This window comes from Nematolebias whitei, chromosome 5, assembly GCF_014905685.2.
Source record: "Nematolebias whitei isolate Nwh7 chromosome 5, NemWhi1, whole genome shotgun sequence".
NCBI lineage: Eukaryota > Metazoa > Chordata > Actinopteri > Cyprinodontiformes > Rivulidae > Nematolebias > Nematolebias whitei.
In genome coordinates, this window is record NC_056502.1 from 14,845,702 (window position 1) to 14,872,898 (window position 27,197).

At 38.3% G+C, this 27,197-nt stretch overlaps 1 protein-coding gene across 1 annotated transcript; it reads left to right on the plus strand.

Moving 5' to 3' along the window:
* Window positions 1-3,740: 3,740 nt before the first annotated feature.
* On the plus strand, window positions 3,741-23,826 carry ptpn6 (protein tyrosine phosphatase non-receptor type 6). The gene is made up of 15 exons (XM_037676603.1): window positions 3,741-3,763; window positions 4,111-4,233; window positions 6,288-6,482; window positions 11,421-11,604; window positions 12,440-12,556; window positions 12,744-12,869; window positions 14,968-15,064; window positions 15,156-15,235; window positions 15,315-15,461; window positions 16,137-16,268; window positions 18,296-18,450; window positions 20,442-20,509; window positions 20,604-20,755; window positions 21,051-21,115; window positions 23,667-23,826. The coding sequence occupies exons 1-15, from the start codon at window positions 3,741-3,743 to the stop codon at window positions 23,761-23,763; spliced, it is 1,761 nt and encodes a 586-aa protein (XP_037532531.1). The 3' UTR covers window positions 23,764-23,826.
* Window positions 23,827-27,197: the final 3,371 nt, after the last annotated feature.

Here is a 27,197-nt window from a genome sequence, read left to right on the forward strand (position 1 = left end):
ATATATATATATATATATATATATATATATATATAAATATACACATATACACACATATATACATATATATACACATATACACACATATATACATACATTGCCTGGACAAAAAAAAGTTGCCACCAAATAAAAAAAGGGTCACACACTAATATTTTGTTGGACTGACTTTAGCTTTGATTACAGCAGGTAGTCACTGTGGCATTGTTTTGATAATTTTCTGCAATGTCACAAGATCTATTTCCATCCAATGTTGCTTAATTTTTCACCAAGATCTTGCATTGATGACTAGGCACCAGGCATGATGTGTGCAGCACTTTACCTGCCTCTCTTCTTAACCTGATGTACCCATGTTACGTCCACCATGAACATAAAATATTAAGGAGGACATGGGACACAGATATGGAGGTTCAAACATTCAGTTTATTAAAAAGGCTGCTGCTTCCTTAAAAAAGAAAGATTATTATGAACCCCCAATTCCCATGTCCACCCAAGAAACACAAAAACCCAAAGTATCAACTTAAGGATGGACCTGGTGACCCGGTCAAACAGAACAAAAAGGTACCGCAGCAGGCTAACCCTATACAGGGCCGTCGAAGCCGCTGCTGGTACCAGACTAAAATTATAAAAAACCTACAAAAATACCTTTTACAGAAGAAAAGGACGAAAACAGGACGACCAGTCCCATCAGGCCAAAGTTACAAAAAATATATAAAAAGTTAACAAAAATTACCTGTGGTGGCTGAGGCTGCCGACAGCAGGCCACAGCTCCAGGACAAAGAAAAAACAAGGCCCCAGGAAAAAAACAAGGGCAGCAAAAAAAAAAAGGTCCAAACAAGGAGATCCAAAAAGAGAGAGAGGCTGAGAGGTCCAAAAATGTGGGAGCATGAGAGTGTTCACAAAACAGTGAGCCTGAGAGAGCGAGCTCCCTGAAACCAGCCTATTTATGGGCGAGCGGAGAAGGCCACAGCACAAAACAATTAAAGGCTAATCAGCCAACCCAAAATCCAAGACATGTCCCAAGGACAAAATGATAAGGCCAATGTGCCCCAGTCATGTAACAGCCCATCACTCCGGAACAGGGTAAATCTAGACCCATCAAACTACATGACCTTCTTCCATTGCTCCAGAGTCCAATCTTTATGCTCCCTAGCAAATTTAAGCCTTCTTTCCAGTTAGCCTCACTGATTAGTGGTTTTCTTGACTACACAGCTGTTCAGTCCCAATCCTTTGAGTTCCCTTCGCATTGTACGTGTGGAAATGCTCTCACTATTAAGCATAGCCCTGAGTGCTACTGTTGTTTTTCTTCTATTTGATCTCACCAAACGTTTAAGTGTTTGCCGATAACTGTCATTCAGAATTTTTTTTCGGCCACATTTCTTCCTCGAAGACGATGGATCCCCACTATCCTTCCAGTTTTTAATAATGCGTTGGCCAGTTCTTAACCCAATTTTAGTAGTTTCTGCAATCTCCTTAGATGTTTCTCTGCTTGATGCATGCCAATGATTTGAACCTTCTCAAACAGACTGACATCTTTTCCACGACCACGCGATGTGTCTTTCAACATGGTTGTTTAAGAAATGAGAAGCAACTCATTGCACCAGTTGGGGTTAAATAACTTGTTGCCAGCTGAAAGATAATTGCTCATACAGTAATTATCCAATAGGAGGCTCGTACTTATTTGCTTAGTTAAATCCAGGTGGTGACCTTTTTTTTGGCCAGGCAGTGTATATATGTATATAGTCTGAGTGCGCATGTCTGTGTTATAGGGAAACAGGTCTCCTAAACGCTTTGAGTTTGCTGAAGACAACTGCTGATTATTTCCTTCATGTCATTATTCATCAGCAGTTTCATTTACCGGTTCGGCATTCTCCTTTTAATGAAAAGTCTCACTGTTACAAATGGTTTACCAGCTGAAAAGCTGCGCACACACACACATTTGCGATGGGGGAAGGTCAAACAACAAATGAGGAAGTGTTCTGTGACTCTGACCTTTGTGTTGCATGCACACTCTTTAACACACACCTGGAAGTAAGGAACAAACAACAGTAGAAACAGACAGGTGGGCAGGCTGAGGGGAAAAGATTAGCAAAAGCGTTCTTTTAGGCAGAGCGGGGGCTCGAGACGCTTCAGCTCGTCTTATTGTTTGGACTTTATCCGCGATGCTGCTTGCCGGTGAATCACCAGTGAACGGAGCTGTCTAAACTGTCCTCGCTGCTGCTGTATGTGATCTGACACAGGAAACGCGAGTGATGGAGTTAAAGTGTTCCCTGCGCTCAGATATGACAACTTTTTCTTATTGTCATCATTAAAAAAGCAAGAATAATAAGAAAAAGCAACACCTCTATCTGCTGGAGGAATTCCGGCCCGTCAGCTATTTTTGCGCCAGTCTTGCTTTCACTGTTTTGTGAAAGGAGACGTAACAAGGAAGGAAGGAAGGGGAGAGCGAGAACGACGCAGAGGGGAAGAGGCAGACGTGTTCAGTGTGAACGTGTTGGTGACAGTTGTCAGGAGCAGCTGAGAAGAGTAAGTGTTTACCTGCTTTTGTACGGGAACAACAATAGGGTTTCTGTAGAAAGTGATTAGCGTGGGGGACAGTTCAGTAAGTGAGTTTATGTTGTGATAAAGAGACAGACAGAGATGACAGTTTTGCTGTTCGATAGAAAGATGTCAGCGTCAGAGGTCTACTTAGTGTGTGACAGAAGGAATGACAGTGACACTGTTGCTCGTTCAAAGAGACAATGTAGCGCAGAATAAACTGACAAGCTGTACAATCAAAATAAAACCAACTTCTGCACGTGTTGCACAGGTACAAGCGGCTCTTCACCAATAGCTCTTCTTCTGTTGCTCCAGAGAAAAAGTGAGGAGACGACATGGTTCGGTGAGTCAAGCCTCTGCCGGACATCGTGATGCTCCGTTAGCGAATACTGCTTTAAAAAAACAACAACATTTTTTAGGGCTTATTTCTGCAGGGCTTGATGACAACTTCTCTGTTTCTGTTTCTCCTTCTGTCTTTTGTTCGCTCATCCTGCTCTGTTCTTCTATCATGTGATCTCTTGCATGCTGAAAGAGTGGCTGCTCAAGAGAGGAAAATGTGTCAGAAATGGAAGTTTTAAGTTCAGAGGTCGAGGAAGACACCTGTTGGTGTTAATGTCAGGCTTCCCTTTGTTGCTACTTTGTTCCTGTAGCTGCATATCATGTGTAAAAAAACAACGTGAACGCTCAAAGTAATGTATTTGATGGATTATGTGCAGTAAGCTAGTTTTCTGTGTTTCAGGGCTACTTTTTAATACACTTTGGTCATGAAGTAACTTCACTTGATGCAGAAACTCAAAAAAATGTTTTCAGAATAAATAAAAAAAACATTTAATCAAACTACTGTAACCATGACTAAGCTTCTGGATATTTCTTGTACTTTTGGCAATTTGAAATCACTACTTTTTATAAATTAAAAAAATGTTGTTTTTTTTTCTACAAACTATGCATTTTCAGAAATACTGAATTATAAATTTAGTTTGTGTAATAATAGTTGCATTTTGCAGGTGAGAACAAGCTGCAGCTGACCTGACATGTGTGACATTTTCATCATTCCGGTGCAAAAAGTTGCAATAATAAAACATTTCTGCTGCTGTGGTATTGTGCCAGTTTAACATAGCATGCAAACTAATAATAGCTATTGTTATAATTAATTTCTGTTTTTGAATGAGCTTTGGAAAAAGCCTGCAAAATCAATGCTTGTGAATATGTCAGTGAGTTGCAGTCGAGGGTAGAAATGATGCAGAATAATGCATTTTTCTTAAAGAATATCAGAAAATGAGGCCAAATGCTCATCAGAGGTTACAAGAAATGTTAGTCCAACTCTATTGGTTTACAACCCAGCTTACAGTAAATAATTCTGGTAAGTTTCCTCCTTCGTGTAGACTAATCACCCAGTCATTTCCTGCAATGGCAATTTTATTTCTAACTTCAGTTTTTATGACAGAAGACTACATTGTTTTGTGGAACTGTGTTTTAATGACTCAAATTTTCTAAATAAGTGCAAATGTGTTTGTTAAAGATTCAGATATTCAGATTTATTTGATTTAGATATTTATTTTTTTGGTTCTGATGCAGGTGGTTCCACAGAGACATCACTGGTCTGGAGGCTGAGGAGATCCTCAAAACTCGGGGCATCCACGGCACCTTCTTGGCTCGACCCAGCAAGAAAAGCGCTGGAGATTTCTCCTTGTCTGTCCGGTAAAAACGAACAACAACAAAAACTTATAAACGCTGACATCTCTGTTCAGTTTGTTTGGAAAACCTGATTGAGTCATGGAGGGTTCTTCTCAACAAAACCTGCAAAAACAGGATTTTTACATTTGCATTTTTTTATTTACTTCCCTAATGTATCGGCAGACTATAAATGTCACAGTTTCTTACAAATCTGAAGCGCATGGGATGGTAATTTGTCCATCGAGGGCGCAATAAGCAATGCTCAAAGCAGAAACATGACAAATTACTCCAACACCACAGAGAAATGATCGCAGATAAATCCAGTGTCTGCATATCTAATCCTGAAACCTTTGCTCTTTACCTTCACTGATGCTCATGAGGTTTACCTGATTGTAAAACCCATTTTCAGATGATAACAGAGCTGTGGCCTATTGGTCTAAGAAGTGTTTGCTGCTTGTTTGCGTCTGTGCTTCATTTAATTTTCGTCTGCACCACATGTGTGTGTCACCTAAATATCCCACGAACCACTGGGGGAGTTTTAATGAAATTTGCTGATAATTACTGGATGTAAATCTATAACTGAACAACTTTTAGAGATAATCAGTTCAAGATGGCTGCTACAGCTAAATGACATTAGTCTTCATAAAATGACTGCAGCTCATTCACATGCTGTGAGCGTGACATCCCAACATTGCATGAGGCCGTGCACGATGTCATTTTAAAGGAAGGGGCTACAATGTCATTTCTCATCTCAAAATTATCTTATTTTTTATATTTTATGGAGTTCTAGGCCTTTAGTTTAGTATATTTTCCAATAGTTGCAGTTGCATTTGTTTAAGAGACATTTGTTCGTTAAGGTAGCAGCTGTTTGGGTCAGTTTGCAGAAATCTATTGCCTAAAAGAAGACTGGTTCAAATTAAATACACATAATTACCATACCAGCTTTATTTATAGAGTACTTTAAACACCCACAGGACCAAAGTGCTGTACACATAATAAAACAATCATACAGCCAGGTAATAAAAAATGATTAAAACAATTAAAAGTGAACATCACAGATGGTTTCAAAGGCCAGGGAGAAGAGATGAGTTTTAAGAAGGGATTTAAAAATAGACAGTGAAGAGGTCTGTCTGATGTCCAAGGGAAGGTTAGTCCGTGATTTAGGAGCTGTCACAGAAAAAGCACGGTCTCCTCTGAGCTTATGCTCAGTTAGTTTGGTAATATGATAGTTTGGTTTTGTCTGTTTCGTCACTTTTCATCCATTTGTAATAAATGAAGAAACACTAGGGACTTTTCTTTCCTTTGACCGGCAGTGGCTGCAAGTGTAAAGTGGGTCAGTCACTTATTAAATGTTTATTGGTCCGAGCTATGGTTTCTTTTGTGCATCTCAAACCACATCGCAGAAAAATATTAAGCTGTTAAACTTTGCAAATGAGGAAACAGATTTTGTGGATAACTAAACTACGTTATGTGTAGTTTGTTTGAAATATAAGCATGATTTCAGAAAGTCTTAGTATTTTTCCCTTTTCTGTCTGGATGAGCTGTTTTTCGGCGGATTAAATAAATACTTTAATAATGACACCTATGTTTATTTAGGCTTTATAACCTTTGTTTGTTTGTTTGTCATTTTTATTCATTTCATATTTAAAACACAAAAACAATTTAGAAACCAAATGAAAAAAAAAAGTCATAAAATGAAAGGTAGCAGAAGAAGAAAAAATCTTATCATATCTGCCCCTTGTTTAAAACAAAATCAATTCAAACAATCACTTCAAACAATAATCATCTATAAGTAATATAACAAAATAAATAACTCATCATAATTTACATATTTATATGTATCTTTCCAAAATTTTAATCTTAATCATTTTCTTAAATATAGGCATTGACTTGACTTTTTTTACATCGTTTTCCAAACTATTCCACAGAAACCTCAGGAAGCTTACAGATATTTAACCATGACAGACGAGACGTTCTGTCCTAGCATTGTCATGCAGTAGTGTTTTTAATGCACCTGATCTTCTCAGCAAGTTAAAATCAGGAAAAAACAAAACTCTTGTTTTTTAATTTTTCTGCAGCGTGGCTGAATCTGTGACCCACATCCGCATCCAGAACACAGGAGACTTCTATGACCTGTACGGCGGGGAGAAGTTCGCCACCTTGTCGGAGCTGGTGGAGTACTACACAGCGGAGAACGGCATCCTTCAGGACAAAGACGGGACGACCATCGAGCTCAAATACCCCCTCAACTGCTCCGACCCCACCACAGAGAGGTCCGTCTTCTCCTTTGTCTTCCAGTGGGTTAAAACATCCTATATTCATTGTCCTCTCTGTTGGGTTGGCTGCACCTAGACTGGGGTTTGGTGTGACGCTGCTTGGTTAGGTGGTTGAGTTAAATATAGTCACCTGTGACCAAATAAATTTCCTCTAGAACAGCCAGGTTATGTTGCAAGGATAACAAGCGTCATTTGCCTGCGTTTGTTTATTTAACTTTCATCTTTTCCTCGTGGGAAAGGTCAGTTTTAAATATTTAAGGTGCACCACGGCGTTTGTCCATCACGGCGAGTCAGAAAAATACGCCCACGGGTTTGAGCTGTCGAAGATTCGTCAATTCTGCCTCGCAGCTTTTTGGATCACAAGTGATAAGTGTCGACACGAGCCGAGCTTTTACTCAAGCACTTCTCTGAAACACAACAGCATCTTATCTAAATGTTTCCATGTGTGAAACTAGTTTTTTCACTGCAGTGTTTAAAATGTTGCTATCAAAGATCCTCCTCAGTATATTCAAAGTGCAACTGATTTGAAACAAAACATGTTTTTGATAAAGTTTTATTTAATAAAGAACTGAAATTACATCAAATTTTAATCCTACTCATAAATATAATGTCAAACCCGAGGCGTCTCATTAATGGGCATCTTAAATTTGGATTTTAGTTGTGCAAAGCTTTGCACTTCTACAAAGTGTTTGAGATCATAAAAAAAGAAAAATCGCGTCAAACAAATTGTTTTTTAAAGAGGAAGCAAAGTTTAGCGCAACAAAAAGAAAAAGATTAATTACAGAAACACAATAATTGAACCAACATGGAGCAGCTCATTTATTTATGAACGTGTTGCAGGAAAGTCAGAATATTCTGTTTTTGTCAAATTATTACACTTCAGATGCAAGATTAACTTGTCCAGATTAATTCATAATAACAGTATAGTTGTTTTTTTGTTAACAAAAAAATGGGTAATTTGGTTTTCTTCCCTTTTTGTGGATAAATTAGCTCAATAAATCAAATGCACTGGATTCAAACAGAGAACCTGTTGCTGTAAATGCCAAAAGTCTGTTCGTTATCATGGCATCATTTATTATTTCACTTTAAACGTCATACGTACATCTGCATATCTCAACCTCCTGGTTTTAATTTGGGGGTTACTTTTTCTGATAATCAAAATATTGCTAATCTATCCACAAATTCTCCTGAAAATATTTCACTAAGACCTAAAAATAAAAAACTATACAATAATTTAAATATGCAGCAAAATCAGGATAAATTCATCTCTTTAAGCGTACAACATTTAGTCTTGAAGTTCCAGAAAAAACTGTAGGTTCTGTGTCTAATTTGACATTTAACACGTTACAGGAGAGATTCATGTTAGAACATGAAGCCATTGCAGTGTTTTTTACCTGAATGTGTTGCTAAAAGAGCAAAATGTGAAAATACACCCAATTCACAGGTTTCAATATCTATTTTCATCTATAAACTAAAATTTCCCCATCATTTAAAATGTTTTCAGCACATTTTTAAGATTAAAACCTATTAAAAACAAACCATCACACTTAGATAGTTTATTTTACTCTCGTTACTTTTTAATCAGTGTAATTTGTTTGTAAAAATTCTTAAACTTGTACATAAAGCACATGGCACTTTAATGAAAAAATACATTCAGTTAATTTAGTAAAATGACATAAAACCCTGGCTGAGAAAAGGAGCTTTATTATAAAAATATCTTGGAAATTTGGAAATTAGCATAACTTAAACTAATGGAGAAAACCTTAATTGGACAATTTTTATATATTTATTGAAATAAACTTTATTGGACACATTTTTTTCTTTCAGATCTTGTATAAAGTTGAATGGAAATTATTTGATTGTTTGATTGTATGAAGTGATAATCTCCAATTCGTCACAGAACATTTAGTGTTTGTTCGTCTGCAGTCGTTACAAAAACACCTACGATTTTTAACTGAACTTGTTCTTAAGTGCGCCTATAAATATGTTTTTAAATCTCGTTAGTCGTCTCATCGCCGCTCTTCTTTCTGTTTTTTCAAGCTTTGCGCAGCGTCTGACTGGTCATAAGATAACAGAGATTATTTGTGTCTGCAGAAGAGTCAGCTCTCACACGCACACAAAAAAGTGTCATTTGTTTACTTTTCTCTAAGGAATCTGAGTTAATTTTAGTGTTTTAAACCCACGTTTGCTGCTGGAAGCTGATTGGTGGAGTTTTCCTCCCAGCTGGAAACTCCGAGCTGCTCAAAGTAGACCAACTAGCCGAACGTTTGAGTCAAGAAGGACACAACTTTCTGCATTTTTTTTGTGAGACAGAACTTTACCCTCTGCCACCCCCACCCTCCTTGTCCGCTCTCTCTCTGTCAGTTGTCTAACTTCCCTTTTGTTGCTGCGGTTGGAAACTTTAAGTTTTGACACTTTTGAAAGCAATGGCCAGACCCTGCTCGTCTTCCTCTATTGCACACTCCATCATGTTCTTGTTCGCGCCCTATCTTCCTCATCTGAACCCCCGAGTCTCTGTCGTTTCAGCAAAGTGCTACTGAGTTTTGCATCTCAATCTCTTCTTGGCGCTCCCTTCCCAGGAGAAAAAACTCAAAACGATCAAGAGAACGACGTGCACACACGTGCATGTTGAATTTAAATTTGCCCCTCTAACTCTATAAAGTCCTGCATCTTTCAGCAAAGCCCCAAAGTTTCTGCACAAGCGTGTCGCAGGCTCTTGTGCAGTTTTTGTAGCAGAACTTAACGATGAAGACAGTGAAAGAGCCGCTACAATTAATTAATTAAGACATTAAGACCACGCAAGCAGTGTAAAATATTACTCGGGAGGGTGGGGGGTAGTGGAGGCAACAAATCGAAAGGGGGCAGGCTATAAATACTTTGTCCTGTTCAGCCACTAAATCTGTCATCAGAAATTTTCCGACCGCAACGCAGGAAGTTTAGAAAAAGAAATCGAGAACTGTGCCTAAAATTAAGTCACACACAACCCGACTGAGCGTGTGTTCTTGAGCGCGCACACACGCACTACAGTGGTGGACATAATTATAAGTGACCTGCTTAGAGCAGCAATATCTGCACATGCTGTTTAACTATTTTTTTTAAATCTAATTTTAATCTAATGTGCAGATTTAGGATTATTGTGGTCTTCACTGTACACTGCAGTACAGTGAAGCAGACAGTTTCAGGCAGCTGCTGCACCCTGACTAACCTGACTTTTGTCTTTCACCCACCCTGAAGGGCCCTCAGCTCATGTAGGAGGCAAGCAAGTTTGTGTTTAGACTTTTCCATGCAGGTTGCATGGAAATATAGATATTTTAAAATGTGCAGGAGAAAGAAAGTGTATAATCCTAAACTGTCTTTTGCTTTGAGCTGAACTAAGGCTTCACAGTTGTTGTTGCAATGTTATTGTTGAATGTTGCAAGGACAGAATGTGAACAAATACACATTTTCTTCATTCCTGTCTGTTTTTTCTACTGTCATCAAAACACTTTAAAATAGGTAAGATAGTCTCACTGAGAGAACAAAATTCCCGAGAAATTCTCCATAATGTCCCGAAACGTTGTCTCCGTTTCCTCATGTTAGGCTCACAGGCTTGTTGCTTGAATTCAAAAACATAGTGCAACAAAGCCTCTCTCAAAAATAGCCACAGAGTCATTGCAGATGTCTCGAACCCTTCTCAATTTGGTTTCCTTAAATTCTAAAGAACTAGAGCTGTATTTAAACTTCCACACGAGAGCTTTTCTGAAGACGGAAAACATCCGAGGCAAACGTCCATGTCTGAAAACCACACTGATGATAAAAAACAATGAGTACAAACAGACCCTAATCTAATACTAAACAGATTTAACCATAAACATGGAGGTGGCTGCCGACTTGGGCAGGATGTGGGCGGAAATCAGCGACCAAGTAATGTGCCCAGGAAACAGTTTTGTACATTTTTAAACAGCACTTTTCAACAATCAAAACGTTGCTGCACAGCTCACTTGGTTTCCAAAACTGAGTTCAGTGAGACTGCACCTATTTTATTGCTATTTTTAGTCGCAGCCCAGTGAGATGCTACCTTTAGTGTCGCTTCAGCATTTCAGCTACACTTCATCAACGCCAGATTTTATGTTTTATAGCAACTAGGCCTGTCGCGATAAACAATAAATCAATTAATCGCATGATAAATTAAAATGATCTGCCTCATTTTCATTTATTGGCTTTATCATTTCTTCATGTCTCTCTCTTTCTACTGAAGACATTGGATGACAAAAAACTCAACTCCGGTGCTCTTCACTGACCCCTCCCTTTCTCTTTTCTCTCTAAAATCCGTTTTAACCGTCCAAAATTGTGTTTTTGGATCGTTAAAAGCAGCTAAGCTGAGAAGCTAAGCTACGAGCTAAGCTAGTAGGTCGACCTTGGGAAAAAACCTCCGTCTTGTCTAAGCTCCAAAATTCACGGTTGAAACCCGTGCCTTCATGTAAAAAGTTGTTTTTCTCTGCAAAAAGAAGTTGAAAACTTGTTTACTGATTTTTTATTAAAAGCTTTGTGTGAAAAATGCTATGCTAAAGAGCTCAAAGCACACCGAGCGTCCACCATTTTGAGAACTGAAAAACAGGAAGGAGAGACAGCCCATGTCATATCAAGGGGCCTCCCTCCCATTTTTCTTAAACAGACACACTGCTCGCTCCCTCACTATCCATCCTTTGGGGTCAAACAGTCTTATACTGCCATCCAGTGGTCAAAAAGATACTACACTCAAAATAAATAATCAAACATTTCTTCTTAAATTTGACAATAATTACTAATTATTGCCAAATTTCAAACAATATTATCGTTTATCGCAATAATTTCGGAGGCAGTTAATCGCCCAGCAAAATTTGTTATCGTGACAGGCCTAATAACAACCGCTCTTACGTTGAACAGAAAAATCATCAGTGTTCTCTTGTGTCTCAGGTGGTACCATGGTCACCTGCCCGGCCCAAAAGCAGAGAAGCTTCTCAACGAAAGAAACGAGTCGGGAACCTTCTTGGTCAGAGAGTCGCTGTCCAAACCCGGGGACTTTGTCCTCTCCGTTCTGACGGATGAAATTAGCAAAACAGGAGGGAAAAGAGTGTCCCACATCAAGATTATGTGCCAGGTGTGTTTGCTGCTTCTTCTTCTTTTTTGTTTTTGTCTGAGTTTACAGAAATAGAACCAGACTCTGGTTACATTTAAAGATACTGAGGGTTATTCCCAGAATTGTGCAGCAATCACAGAAATAAACTCTTGTTTCCCTTCTTACACAATAACAGGCTTTTGCTCATATTTCAACTGTCAGGTGTTCACCAGCGTTTTTAAAGGCGTTAAGCATATTTCCTTCTTTTTAAGGTGTTTTCAGAGTTAACTGTGCCAGAGTGCAGGAATGTATGAACATGAGTTTAGATCTGGCGTCGTCAGTCACCTTGAGGGCCTTTGCATTTTATTTTTAGCTGTGGTTGACCTCATTGACAACACCATTCAGCGTTTATTTAAATGAGAGGCATTGTTTCTGCACAGCGTGTAGAAGATTATCTTCAGATTTCTTAAAAGGGTCAAAAAGACTTTATGTGCGAGCTCAGAGCTGAGTTCAGGCTCGTTTTGTGCTCTAATCCTCTAATCTACTGAAAGTAGCTGAAGTGTGGGACAACATTCGTTTATTCCTTTCACGGTAAGTAAAATAGTTTTATGGCTGCTTTTATGCTTTAATGGCAGAAAGTGAGGAAATGTTCATTAAAGTTGGACTTTTTCATTCAAGAGCTGCTTTTTACCCCACTATAGATATATTCTCCTCATATTGTTTCTAATTGAACTTCATAGTTTTTTTTATTAACCAAAACTGGGTCTGTCATTATGTATATTAAAAATATATCTGTTTCAGATGATCTTTAGTTGTTTTTCCCCACCAGATGATTTTGACGTGATGCGTTTGTGTGACACTTGAGTTTTCCTCTCAGAACGACAGGTATACGGTGGGAGGCTCGGACATGTTCGACACGCTAGCAGACCTGGTGGAGTATTACAAGCGCGAAGGCATCCAGGAAATCTCTGGGAACTGGGTTTATCTCAAACAGGTGAGCCGAGCTTTTCCACACGAACAGAGAGGAAACATCGTATTTTAATAATAATTTTAAAAGGTTGTTTCTAACAGGACCTCAGGTCGACAGCAGCCCACAGATTGGAAACATTCAGGCCGACGTCGTGCAACGCTCTAATTTCTGTTATAATTCATCCTCCTGCCTCTCTGTGCCTCCTCTGCAGCCATACTACTCCACCAGAGTGAACGCAGCCGACATCGACAGCAGAGTGAAGCAGCTGGACCTGACAGACAAGCAGCCGGAGGGCGACGGCGAGAAGAGCAAGGCCGGCTTCTGGGAGGAGTTTGACGTAAGATTAAATCTGGCCTCGGCCGTGTTCATGTCACGGTTTCACACAGAGGTCTTTTTTTTTTCTTTATCTTTGATCAAAGAACCACATGAATATCTTGAAGTGGATTAAATTAAATTAAACAACAGTTTCAGTTTTAGACCATCATTTTCCATCAGCCTTTCAAAGTGGGGCAGAAACGAGTGTGGAGGTGAAATTCTGCCCTCTTGTGGCGAAAATATGCACGACAGGCGTTTGTCGCCCAATAAAATAATATATGCTTTTAAGTTGCAATTACTGCTGACTTATCAGATATTGTTAATAACAGCTTTCTTACCCACACCTGTAAATTTCTTATTTTGTTCTTAGGTGATTGTAAATAAGGTTTATGTTTTTTTATTACTAGTTATTTAGTTATTTTCCTCCAAATGTAATAAGGTGTTGCGGTCTTTTATTTTAGTAAAAAAAAGCAGAGTGGTTACCAAATTAAAGTTTTTAACCCTCACATATTATTATGGGCACTGTAATGTGCACAAGCATTGAGCTAACTTAACATTTTTATTGTTCAACGTCAAAAGAGGCCGACCTCTCCACATTCCTTCAGGTTTTCTGGAGGTTTTTATTTTTGCTGTCGGCTTTTTTCACTTCTTTTAATTTTAGTCTTTGCACCTGATCTTTTCTCACAGGAATAGTTTTTCTTTTGTTTAGTTTTTGCTTGTGTAAATTGAATTTTTGGGCACTTTGTTACCAGCAGCCAGTCACAAAGACCCAGCTCTTTTTTTTAAATAAAGAGTTTAAACTGTTTGTCAGACGTAAAATATTTCCTCAGAGCCGTTTCCCTGAAAGACGACTGAAACATGATTCGTCTCTCGCGTCTTGCGTCACGTCTTTACCAGAACTTTTCCTGTTTCTTCAGGTCATTCCTTTCAAACGTGTTTCATTTGATGAGAGGATTTGTTTTTCAGCCTCATTTCTTCTTTTGTCTTCTACTTGTCCAGTTTCATCAAATTTCTGGATACGTCACATCGCGCCTGTTTTTTTAAAACTGGATTTAACTGAAAATTATTTTAAAAATCACTTTCATCACTCTTGGTAACTAATTATGAAAAGGTTTGTCTTCTCAGAAGCTGAATATAGAAACTTAGGGATGACTCGAGATCTGAGTTCAGTGGATGATTAAAAATGAAGCGTCAGTTTCTGAAAGGAGCTTATTACAGCCTGACCCGCTTTATGTTCGGGTTTATGTCCAACACCAGATGGATCAAAGGTCATGAGGTTTGAAACCTCTCGCACAAATCTGATTTTATGTTTTTTAACATGTTACCTTTTTTAACTTTTAACTTTTTGGCCAAATTTAGATGAAAAATTTAATAAAAGCATGTGAGAAATTTAGATGTAAAGTTTTTTTTATTTTGGGGTTTGTTTGAATAACTTAAAAATGTAAAAAAAAAATAAAAAAAAATAAAACGTGTTTGTGTGTCAAACTTTACTTTTTTTCATTTTGAATTTTTATTCTTACTGAATTACCATTTATTCATTTTTATTATCTGAATGTTTATTATTTTTAGATATTTTTTGTTTCTCTAAACAGTCACCGTGATGCAGAACTGTGTTTTCTGTCAAATAAAGAAAACGTATCAGAATTTAAAATTTGTCCCCAAACTTTTGACAGTCCAAACTAATTTATTTTAGCCTTCTTCATGTGTTCTAATTAAGTTTTTTTTATATATATATAATTTGTTTTTTAAAATTATTAAGTTAATGTAATTAATTCACGTTAATGTAGAAAAGAACATTTATATTATTTTTCCTGAAATGGTCTTCTGTAGACGTAAAAAGTAGCTGAAATTAGACATTTAGTTGCTTAAGTAGGTATTATTTTATTCTTAATGACCTAAATTGTTTTAGTACCTTTTACGAGACCTTAGAACACTTTACATTAAAATTAAACAATAAAAACAAACAGAAGAGTCAGTTTAGTGAGGATTAATCGTGCAGCTTTGCCAGAAGCTGTGAAGTATATATATATTAGTTTGTCACATTATGTCATGTCTAACATCATAAATGGAGTAAGCGGTGATGAGGTGGGACTCAGCTGTTCTTCTCTCTCCTGTCACAGAATCTTCAGAAGCTGGAGGCGAAGGTGAAAAAGAGCAGAGAGGAAGGTCAAAGACCAGAAAACAAGAGCAAAAACAGATACAAGAACATCCTGCCCTGTGAGCGTCTCTTTTCAGTCTTCAGTAAACAAAAGTCCTGCTCTGCTGCGAACGGCCGCAGAACGCTCACCCTCTTCTTTCTCTCTCAAAGTCAACGACACCAGGGTCATCCTGAAAAACGCCGATCCGAACGTCGTCGGCTCCGATTACATTAACGCCAACTACGTGAAAGTGAGTCTCCGGTAAACTCGACGTCAGACGGACACGATGGGAACTCGATTCCTGACGTTGAGTGTTTTCACGTTTTCAGAACAAACTGTGGGAGTCCGGAGGACAGAAAGTTTACATCGCCACTCAGGGATGCCTCGTGACGACGGTCAACGATTTCTGGCAGATGGTGTGGCAGGAGAATACGGCTGTGATCGTCATGACAACAAGGGAGGTGGAGAAAGGACGGGTCTGTATCAAAGCAACAATCTTTTATTGTCCTTTAAAACAAGTGTGTTGATATGAAAACTATAAACTATGTTCATACACCTGGTTATTAAATATAGTTCACGCCATTTCCATTAAAAGATGCATTTAAATAAATTATGATGTTTTAATTGAGATATAAGTTTCCTGTTGCACATGTTTGGTTAAAAATTGACTTGGAAGTGGCACAGGAACCTAAATAAATATTAGTCTCCTAGTTTTACTTTTAAAATGAAAATAAGCAGAATTGTTTGTTTGCCTTTGTTTTGAGTGTTTTAAAGCTTATTACTGATAAGATTACGAAACCTGAAATACACTCAAGCCTGTTTTAATTTCAAGGCTTTTCAAAATAAAATTGTAAACAACAATCAGAGCTGAGCTGATCTAATATTTTCTTTGAAGGCCTGTTTTACGAAGCTTTGATGACTTCATGAAGGTTAGGAAAATTAATAGTTGCAACTGAAGACATTTTATTAAGAAGCAGCAGCAAAAGTGTTGAAAGTTAGTTGATTAAAGTGTGCACAGTACCAATAAGTGTATCAAAAGCCAAAAACTAAAATATCATTAAATGTAGAAAATGTTTTCAATAAATGCAAATTAAAAAAAATTTATGTTTTCAGTTTAAGACAGAATTAATGTGAATTTTCTTTCTGTGCAGAATAAATGTGTGCCGTATTGGTCAGAAGTTCACGGCTCCAAGGAGGTGGGAGCGTACGTGGTGAGCTGCGTGTCGGAGCGGGAAGCTGCTGATTACAAAGTCCGGGTTTTGGAGATCGCTCCTGTGAACAAGGTCACTCCTCCCGGCACACATACGTCACATGAAAACACGTTGAGTCATCCCTCAGCCCGGATTTTCTCACAATCTTTGAAAGCCCCCTTCTATTTATTTTTTTCTTCAGGCTTTCTGGAGATCTCCAGATTTTTTACACTCATTTTCATTATTATCTGAACATATTCAGAAGTCTTTTGTTTGTCTGTTTGATTTTTAAACTACTTAACTGCAACATGTGAATCATTCAAGCATAAAAAGTCTCCTAAACTAAAGGAATGTTGTGCTGACATGTTTTAAAAGAGATAAGCATTTTGTTTCCAGCAGTGGGTCACAAAGACATCACAATCCTTGAAAAATACCCATAAAATAAGTATTTTAGTACCAAACTCGCTGATTCTCAAACGCTATTTGCCTAAAACCTGCAGATGATCAACTGAAAGATGACACGCATCTTAGGCCCTACTAGTTTTTGAAATAATATTTTCAGATACTGTGCATCTGCTGGAGACAACTTGTTCACTTTCCTAATTTATTGAGCACAAACTGCACATTATATTATCATGGGTACAGGAATTGGACAGAAAATGAATAAAAAAGGAGCCAAAGTCCAAAGAACAACTTTGAAAGACCTTCAGAAAGCCTGAAGAACAACTTTTAAAGATTATACAAAGTCTGACTCCTTGGAAATAATGTATTAAATATATTTATATTTTATTTTATAAAGAAGAAATTTAAATTTGTATGCCTCCTTTGTGACTGTCTGTTGTTGTCCACTGTTGTCATCACTCTTTGTTAAGAAATCAGGTCTCTCTTGTAAAGTAGTCCCGGAGGCTCAATGGGATTATCCTGTATTAATAAAGGCTGAATGAATAATGAGTTGGTTTTGGCAAGTGGGGATGGATGAAGAACCCATATGAGCGGTGGCGTCGTAGGTGGGCCCATTGCTCTCCCCAAAAAGTCCTTGAGCTTTATTCAAACCTTCATGACCCTCAGATGAAGGACGCAAGGTCTGAAACATTCAATGTTCTGAGCTTCTTGTGATCCTTGAAGGGTTCCCAAGAATTCTTTCTCTTTGGCTGCTCAGAGCCAGACAATAGCCTAAATAGTGCAAAGAGGTCTGTAGTTCAATGCCACAGGCATCACAGACCATTGTCATGGAGTCCCAGCACCATTCAGACATCAAGGGCTGCCGTGGGTGTTGTTCTAATGGGACCAGTGGTGCTCAGGCAGGCCGTTCTTTGCACGTGGGTGAGCATCACTCTTGCCAGCCCGACTCCTGCCCACCATACTAAAGCAGCGTAGCATAGCGTGGTGCGGACTGTGGCCATGTAGATCCATGACAACCTTTAAGGTTTCACCTCAACAACTACCTGCAATTCTGCAGCACTGACGTAAGCACATTGTAGCCTTCTTGCACTTTTTATTTACATGTTTTTTTCAGTTAAACTTAGAGAGACAACCAGAAACTTAACTGACTCTGGAAGGTTTTACTCCCTAAAATCTGGAGGTGAATAACCCTTCCTTGGCTTCTTATGGGTGAAAAGAACCAATTCTGTCCTGTTTGGGTTGACAGAAAGTTCCTGCTCCCAGCATCATCTGGATACTATATTTAGTCCCCTACATTATGTTACATACAGTACAGGCAGAAGCCTTCTATAAGTATGACCAAGTCATCTGCTTGTGTATGGAGTCTAGGTCTATTTAACTCATTTAGTCAACAACCAGGCGCCAACACAGGCGAGATCACCCCTTCCTGTGGACAGCCCCCTCTGAGGTTAATGGTTACTGTACAGTCCCGCAGAGTTGAGGATGCTTTTCTTGTCCGAAACATGAAAACCAATTTATTGTTGTCTCATCCACACCTTTGCAGACAAATGCTCTCTAGCTTCTACGGGTACATTATCGAATGCTCCCTGTATGCTCAAGAAGCAGCCAAGCACATATTGTCCCCATGCATGATGAAACCATGAGTGAACCTTTAGTGCATGTACATTTAAATAAAAAAAATTATGATATGCTGACTTGTTTTTTGTTGTTGCTCCCAGCCCAATCTTTCCCGTACAGTATGGCACTACCAGTACCTGAGCTGGCCCGACCACGGGGTCCCTCAGGAGCCAGGTGGAGTCATCAGCTTCGTCACTCAAGTCAACACAAAGCAGGCTGAATTTCCTGACGCCGGTCCAATGATCATCCACTGCAGGTGCTCCACATCTAAACCTTAACACTTCAAACTTTAAACGACGTACTGAAGGATGTGATTTTAGATTTTTTTATTTTAGCTTTGTGAGAATATATCACTGAGGCTTGAAAACTTAAAAACAAAACAGTCTGTGATGAAAAATAACACATTTTGAAGATTATGTTTAGTGCGTTTGGAAGTGAACAAAAGGCATTCAGTCAGCTGATTGTTTATCCTCTTCTGTGATTTAAGGGAACCTCGCGCTGTGTGATTACGTGATCTGTGGTATTTTTAGTATGCAGACATGTTCATGAAACCTACAAGACTTTACAGGCTTTCTCAAACTCTGTGCGTTTACTCTACCAGAGCTGTGAAACGTTTGTCCCGCCAACTAATTCACTGACATTAACTCCTCCTAATGTTAATTAATTATCATATTCTGATGGGCTGATATGCTAATCTGTTCATGTTTACATCATTTGGCTGAAAAACAGGAGAAAAATAATAATCTCTAGCTGTTTGTAAATGCATTTGATCAGGTAGCTCTAAATCATAATCTGCCTTTAAAAGATGCAGTCGAACATCAGAAAGAAACCAACATTTTATTTGTTCATATATTGCAGTAAAAATTTGTTTTGAGAAAGTTCTTCTGAATTATCAAGCAGCTTGGCTCTTTTTGAACCATAATTGTAACTTTTTTTTTTATTGTTTAAGATCTTAAGTACTAAAAAAGCATTTTTGTTTGAACTGTCTTCCTTAGACTTAAATCTCCCACTTTTTGAGGGAGTGGATGGGTTGTTGTGGTGGAAACAACTAACCAAAATGTTAGCTTCAATAACCCATACGCCGCAAACTAAAATTAGCTTTGCTAATGCTAAACAGCTAAACAAATAAAAAAATTAGCGGACGCTAACGCTAACCACTAAGACGACTGTCACTCAGTCTGCGTCACATGTTTTCGTCTCCTCCCAGTTGAAGCTGTGTCGACCTATCACGTCTTGTCACGTGTACACGTAGTACGCCAGTAGCATGCCAGTAGCATGCCTAACGGACTTTTTGAGACGCGCCCACAACAGACAGGAACAAGATTGTGAATTTTGTTAGCAGACACGAAGGTGGCAAAACCTAATTTATCTGAAGCTAATTCCGTTAACGTTTTCCAAAGTTAGTGACAACGCTTATCCGCTAAACAAAAAAATGCCCACCACTGTATCTAACAAAGTGTGACCTGCTTTAAATTGTTCACATTTTTTGTATTAAAGCTAGAAGTAAAGAAAAAAGGAAGAAATTTATTAAAATAAAACCTGTTGTAGATGGCTCTTTGGACGACTTTGGTTTGAAGAAAAGGTGTTTACCTTTAATTGGAACAGAATTGACGAGCTAATGGCTAGTTTGAGTCGGGTTGAGACCAAAGTGCCGTCTTAAAACAACTTCTGTTTTGTAATGGTTCATGCAAACTCAGTTTTACAAACATTTAAATCACTGTCAGCTTTGCATTACATGGTTAATGGGGCAGAAATATTGTGATACTCCTTCTGGAAATGCGACAGCTAGTTTCTGCTGCCTTACTCCTGCTAACCACTGAATTTTATATAAATAATGGTTTAATACAAGACTGCGAGGTCTTGACCACACTTGGATTAGTTGTTAGCTCATTGTCTGATCAGGATTAAACTCCCAATTTTTCATCTGAAGTCGTTCAATGAACTATCTATCTACTGCAGGTAAGATATTTGTTGTTCTTAACAAAGAACTATAAAAATCTGATTGGTTTCTTTTATTTTGGTGTCATTGTCATTTAAATAATTAACTTATCCAATATTTTGATTCCTGACTAATTCCAGGCACCCCCCCCCCCCGATTAATCCAGCAGATTTATTGTCATTGAGCTTGTTAGCGCGTTCGTATTAGCAGCATCTGTCAGCAGATGTGTCGTCAGAACACCTGGCAATGCTCCCTTCTGCATGTCATTTTTGTTGGTTGAAATATAAATTAACTTTTTGTTTTCACAGTGCTGGAATTGGTCGGACGGGTACGATCGTGGTTATTGACATGATTCTTGAGGCTATTGACACGCTAGGTACAAAGGTTATTTTAAAGATTATTTAAAGGTCATTGTTTCCTTTCTGCTCATTGCCTTTTGGTCTTATTTAATTTGTTTTTATGTTTTGTAGGTCTGGACTGTGATATTGACATCCCAAAGTACATCCAGATGGTTCGAGAGCAGCGCTCAGGCATGGTGCAGACTGAGGCTCAGTATAAATTCATCTACCTGGCTGTATCCGAGTATATACAGACCACCAAAGCCAAAGAGAGTGCCTCCAAGGTGAGAAAGTTGCACAAAAAAGTCTAGAAACTCCGCTCAACCCCTGATTCAAACCTTTTATGTGCATAGTGGTTTCAAGGAAGACGCAGCCAATTGTTCACGTGTCAATAGATTGCACTTTAAACTGCTGTTCTGTCTGGTTCAATGCCAGCAGAGCGATCTGCTATCGGAGCAGGTGACCGTTGACCCAGAGAGACAAAACAATCAAACACAAAGGCCAAACTAACGTAACGACACAATATTTCTCTGTTTGACTGATGCTTAACAGACGTGTGAAACTCTCTGTCTTCCTCAGGAAACGGACACGGAGTATGGAAATCTGCAGCTCAAGCACCAACCAGCCAGCAGGAAGGTGTCGAAGTGAGTGAGAGACTCGAAACGTTCACACCTCTCGTTTAAATGTCGCACCGCTGCTCTGTTTACTTTAACAAACATGACTCAGTCGATGTTCGAGGGCTGGCGGTTTGTAGGCGGAGCTGACCTGAAGAACAGACACGGAACTCTGGGAGGAGGGGGGAGGGGGCTGCAGCTGGACTTTGGCTGAAGATTATTAGATTATTATTATTATTATTATAAAAGGCAGGGTGCATGCTGACAGCTGAAGCGAGCTAGATGCTAATTGTAGCCTAAATGTAGCCGAAACTAAAATTATAAAACAGAAAATTATAAAAATAATATTTAAAACTAAAATTAGCAAGACTCTAAATGCTAAAATTAGCAAAACTGTAGCTAAAGGATAATATTAATAAAACAACAGCTAAAAACTAGCAAAATTGTAGTTAAAACTTAAAATAAGCAAAACATGAGCTAAAAGCAAAAATTTGAAAAACCTAAAAGAAAAGCTAAATTTACCAAAACATTTTCTAAAATCTTAAATTAGCAAACTAGCAGTTAAAACATAACATTTGCAAAACCAATGCTATAAGCTAAAATGAGCAAAAAGCTAAATGTGTCTGAACCATAGATGAAAGCCAAAATTAGCAAAACTGCAGCTAAAAGCTAAGATTGGTAAAAATGTGGCTAAAAGTTAAACTAACAAAACACTTAAAACCCAAAGTTTAGCCAGCTCGTGGCTAAAATATTTACTAAGCTAAACCACAACTAGACGCTACAATTAGCAAAACGGTAGTTTAAACCTATAATTAGCAAAACTGCAGCTAAAAGCTAAAATAAGTAGCATAATAAAGACAAAAATAAACCACGTGTGCTTTTAAAGAACAGTGTTTTAGAAGGAAATGAAGAGATTTCTATTTGAGGATTTTTTGTAAAGTTAAATAGTTCAGTAAAGTGGAACAGTTACAAACAGTAAAAGTCATAACACACTTTTAATGATTGATCCAAATGTTTTGATTTATAAATGAATAAAAAATATGTGGAAGTAGTTTGATGGATGACACACAGAAGAAACTATAAACAGTAGAAAATGTTGATAAAGCTGAGTCAGCATCCACACTATTACAAGAAGAGAATTTAGTTGACAGAATTGTTTTATTTAATAGTGATTATATCTTATTTTTAATCTCATGTATCATTTCTGTGAACTTTCCATGAACATTTGGGAGTCCAACCATGATTGTGATGTTCCAATGTGTGCCTTTAGTCAGTCGGACACCGGGGTTAACTACCCAACATCCGGTTCAGTCTGTTTAAATTATAACCCGAGTCGCCCCTGCAGCATCCAAGCTTTAAAACTGATAAAAATGAGGTTATGAGGGCCTGATTCTCACACTGTTCAGCTGCAGACTGCTTATTTTTATGTTGCTGGAAGCTTTTAGTCAGTAGCTTTAGTTCCTTTGCTTTCCCGGCATTTTTTCTAAAAACTGTCAGCGTCTGAAATCTAAAAAAAAAACCCAGCAAAACGTCACATTCAGCCACAGACTGAGATTTGCTTGGTTGGTAAACCTTTATCTTTGGATTGCTTTGGTTCTAAAATGCACATTTAACATCCTTTGTACAGCAAACATAAATAGCTTTTTAGTCACTGCCCGCTGCAGCACGGTTAGTTTTGTGTGCTTGGCGAGCAGGTGGCATGTTCATATCACAGCTGATAAGAGCCGGGATGATAAATAATCAGTGTAAAATTACATATACAGATTAATCAAATGTCAGTGTGGAACATTTGGTCATCTCTTACTGATTACTGGAATAGTAAAGGTGTGAAAACTTGTACTTAAAAAAAAAATTGTTTGTGCTTTTTGAAGTGAATTTCTGTGAAGTTATTGTAAGTAGTCAGTATTTTACCTGCAGCACACAGCAATCAGCATGATCTCAGTTTGGAGAATCAAAGAAATTCTCATAAAGCAGACTGTCTATAACAGCTCAAAAAATTAGAATAATTCAAGTGAATGACCTGAAGTGAACTTCCACAGTGCGCTACTTTGACATCAGACTGTTACCGTGATGACCCTGGGTGTTGACACTGAAGGCTGACGGTGATGAAAAATCAACATTGCAAAACGGACTGAGTTAAATATATCCAGTTTAACTTTCTGATGTAAAAGTAACGAAGTGTAAAAAGCAACAACAGCTTAACAAGGCAAGTTTTTACAACCTGCAGATAAAAAGCCCTTTGTTTGTCTGTTTCACTGTCAGAAAACATCTGTGTGACTTCTTTGCAGTTTCACAAACAAAAAGAAACAATGTTCAGATTATGTAACTATAAGCATGAAAGAGGCCACAGATTCTCAGCAGTCAAACATTAAACAATAAAGTGCACTTTACACTCCGTCCCTGCTGCCGGCAGCTTTGACCAACTCATTTGTTTGTTAAATTTTTCTCACGCTGCCACCCATTCTATTTGTCCTGAGTCTACTCAGATCCGTGGCTCATCAGTCCTCACAGATGTGTCAAAGTCTATTTGATTCATCTCTGAGGAAATCCCTAATCTGTTTTGCTTTTTCTCACTTTGCAGAAACAAGGAAGACGTTTACGAGAATGTGTCAAAAGGAAAGAAAGACGTGAAAAAAACAAAGACTGAGAAGAAACCTGGCTCAGTGAGGAAAAGATAGAAGACTCCGAGATGTTTTTTATGTCGTATTTATGAAGGGAGTTATTTTTTTAAAGGGGTCGTTAAGTGGAGAGCATCCAAAAAATAAATGTTAAAAATGATAATGCTGAATTATTATTGACATTTAGTTATAGAAATAATTTCCGAATTATTTGTTTGTTAAAAAAATAAATAAACGTGGAATGGGTGAAAAATTACTGTGTTGTGTCTGACATCTCTGTCTGTCATGCTGCAAGCTAGCAAGTGGCCAACTAGCTAGTTTGCTAGCCGGAGCATGTGGTGCTGTTTGTTTTTCAGGATAAATTGTAATAAAGTCTGTTTTCTTGTCTGTACTGCAAGATTTAGCTTTGCAACAAAAATGTTTTGTGACATTCAAACGTAGTAAAGTTGGAGTTTTGTGTGTGAGGATGTAAAAGTGTTGATTTCCCTTCCCTGTGGGTTCAGTAGACGTTCAGTGATTTTTAAACTCCCCACCTGAGCTCATGTAACCAACAAGTGACCGTCTAATCTGCCTAAAGTTACGACTAAAATCTACTTTAGCATACTTGCTCTAGTTTTGTCTTTTTATTCTACTTCTAGTTGTAACTAGCATTTTACTTCTTTCGTCTTTTAACTATACTATACAAATATATACTATTTTCAGGTCTCTCTTGTAAATGAGTCCTCGAGGCTCAATGGGATTTACTTTAAATAAAGGTTGAATGAATGAATACGTTAGACCAGGGCTGTTACTGTTCAGTTACTGAACGCCAACAGCTCAGGGGTCGGACATTGCCTCTGCTCCAGATCAAAATACGCTGTAAAGGAAGTTCTTTTTCTTCTTTGGTGTTTTACGGCGGATTGCATCCACTCTGTTGCATTACCGTCTCCTTGAGACCATGCCTACATTTCTGTAAAGGAAGTTTCAAAGTCAAAGTTTCTTTATATGTCATCCAAATAGTTCATCCAAAATTTTCACTGACGCGAAACGTAAAACTGTCGATCTGCGTTCGATTACTCCATGGCTTTGGATGTGTGACACAACAAAACTGAATTTTGAATATCGAACTGTAGAACTGAAAATGAAAATAGTCAAGCTGAATTTTCCATACAGTGATATACATTTTCAAAGCAAATGAATTCATTTTCAAACCATTAAATTCAGTTTCAGTTTAGTGAAATTAATTTTCAAACCAGTGGATTTAATTTCAAATTACGTGAATACAGATTCAGTCAGAACAAATCTAATTCAGTTTCTTATGGTACAAGTTTCTGCTCATGCTACAGCAGCACCTTCACTAAACACAAGTCTTTGTTTTATTAAGACTTTATTAAGGACACAGAGCATCTGGTCTGTAGGCAAGGTTGAAATAAAAATAGCAGTTTATCAGTTAATGTAAAGAAAAGGACAGGGGAGATAAAAAAAAAAAAAACCCACAAAACATTGCAGCTGTAGCAGAAAGGCAATTAAATTGTGTCCAGACGACTTTTTCTTCTTGACTCGCTCATTTTGACTCATATTGTATCACTTTGTTTCTGATAACTTTGGGGGGGCTGGGTAAACGGTACAGGGTTTACTCGACACTCTCAGCCACGTCGCTGCTGCAGCTTGCCCTGCTGTGCGTCTCACTCGCTCTTCGGTCTCTTCTCCTCTCATTACTTTATGCGTACCGTAGTCTGTTAAGATAATTGAGACGATGGCGTGTGTGTGTATTTTTATGTGGCTTGACTCGTTAGCCATTAGCTTGGAGAAACAGATGCCATTGCCAGTGGCATGCGAGCGCATCCCCATGAGGAGGAAATGGTTAGAATCATTCTGAATGTCTGAGTGTTTCGTTCTCTGAGTGAAACATGTTCAGTCGTTCAACCTTTATTTATACAGGTTAATTCCATTGAGCCTCAAGGACTCATTTACAAGAGAGATCTGATTTCAACAAAGAATGATGACAACAATGGACAACAATGACAACAAAAGACAATCATAAAAGAGGCATACAGATTTTTTTTAAACAAAGTAAGATGGCAAAACTAGCTAGATCATAAGGCAAATGTAGAAAAACTAATGTGGTTTATTTGCAGTGAACCAATCACAAGTCGCATTCACTAAGGCGTCATCAACAGTTCCTCCCCGAATGGCTCGGCACACGCCCTGTGTCGTTCAGATTCACGTCACGAGGGAGTCACAGAATGTGCAAGTTCCACTCCTGACATGTCACGCTCGGGCTAAGCTCAACTGTATGTATTACTCCTGAACCCCCCCCCCATCTCTCTGATCTGCTACAACTGTATGTCCCACCACGTTCCCTGAGGTCAGCAGACCAGTTGCTCCTCACATTTCCAGGAACTCGTCTTAAGCGCAGAGGTGACAGGGCCTTCTCTGTAGCAGGACCAAGACTTTGGAACGAGTTACCTCTGCTTGTCAGACTGGCCCCCTCCCTCGCGGTTTTCAAATCCCGTTTAAAAACTCACTACTATTCAGTAGCTTTCAACACTAGAGGATCTGTGTTTTGAACCTGTACGCTCCACAATGGTTAGTCGTCATATTTATTATCTGAATCGTTTTTATGTCTACATTTTTGATTTACTTCATTTAGTATTTTGCTTTGTGTGTTGTCTGTTGTTCTGTCTGTACAGCACTTTGGTTGGCCTTGTAGCTGTTTTAAGTGCTCTATAAATAAAACGGTATGGTATGGTAACTGAAATGAGAAAGGAACAATCAGTTAATAAGGTGATCTGGTTCAGTTCGTTTATTCAAAAGATTCGTTTGAACGATACAACACTATTATACTCAGTGAAGAGAGAATTCAAACGGTGGGGCTTGGCTTGGTTTGTGTAATATAACTAAAATCAGAAACATTTAAAAATGATGCAGAAAAACTGGTTAATGTATTTGTTATGTCTAGACTGGACTATTGCAATGGTTTATTGTCTGGGTGTTCAAATGCTTCTTTAAAAAGTCTTCAGTTAATCCACAATGCTGCAGAGTTTTAATTGGAGTTAGTAGGAGAAATCAGATCTCTTCAGTTTTAGCTTCTCTCCACTGGCTCCCTGTATAATCCAAAATGGAATTCAAAATCTTACTTCTAACCTACAAAGCTCTCAACAACCTAGCTCCATCTTACATTTGAGATCTTATTGGTCCGTATTTTCCCAACAGAGCACTTCGCCCTCAGACTGCAGGCTTACTCGCGGTTCCTAGAGCTTCCAAAAGCAGAATGGGAGGAAGATCTTTCAGTTATCAGGCTCCTCTCTTGTGGAACCAACTTCCAGTTTCTGTCTGTGAGGCTGACACATTGTCCAGTTTTAAGACTGGGCTTAAAGCTTTCCTTTGTAAATCCTATAGTTAGGGTTGGCGCTACCTTAAGCTTAGACTACTGGAGGACAAACAGACCTCATTTCCTTAAATGAATTGCTAAAATTGAACAGTTTGATACTATTTCTATCTTAATGTGATTC

Bases quoted from the DNA above. Each gene is read 5' to 3' on its own strand.
- ptpn6 (XM_037676603.1), top strand. From the start codon at position 3,741: ATGTCAGTGAGTTGCAGTCGAGG. The intron at 3,764-4,110 runs GTAGAAATGATG...GTTCTGATGCAG, and splicing joins TCAGTGAGTTGCAGTCGAGG to GTGGTTCCACAGAGACATCA. The intron at 12,870-14,967 runs GTAAGATTAAAT...CTCCTGTCACAG, and splicing joins GCTTCTGGGAGGAGTTTGAC to AATCTTCAGAAGCTGGAGGC.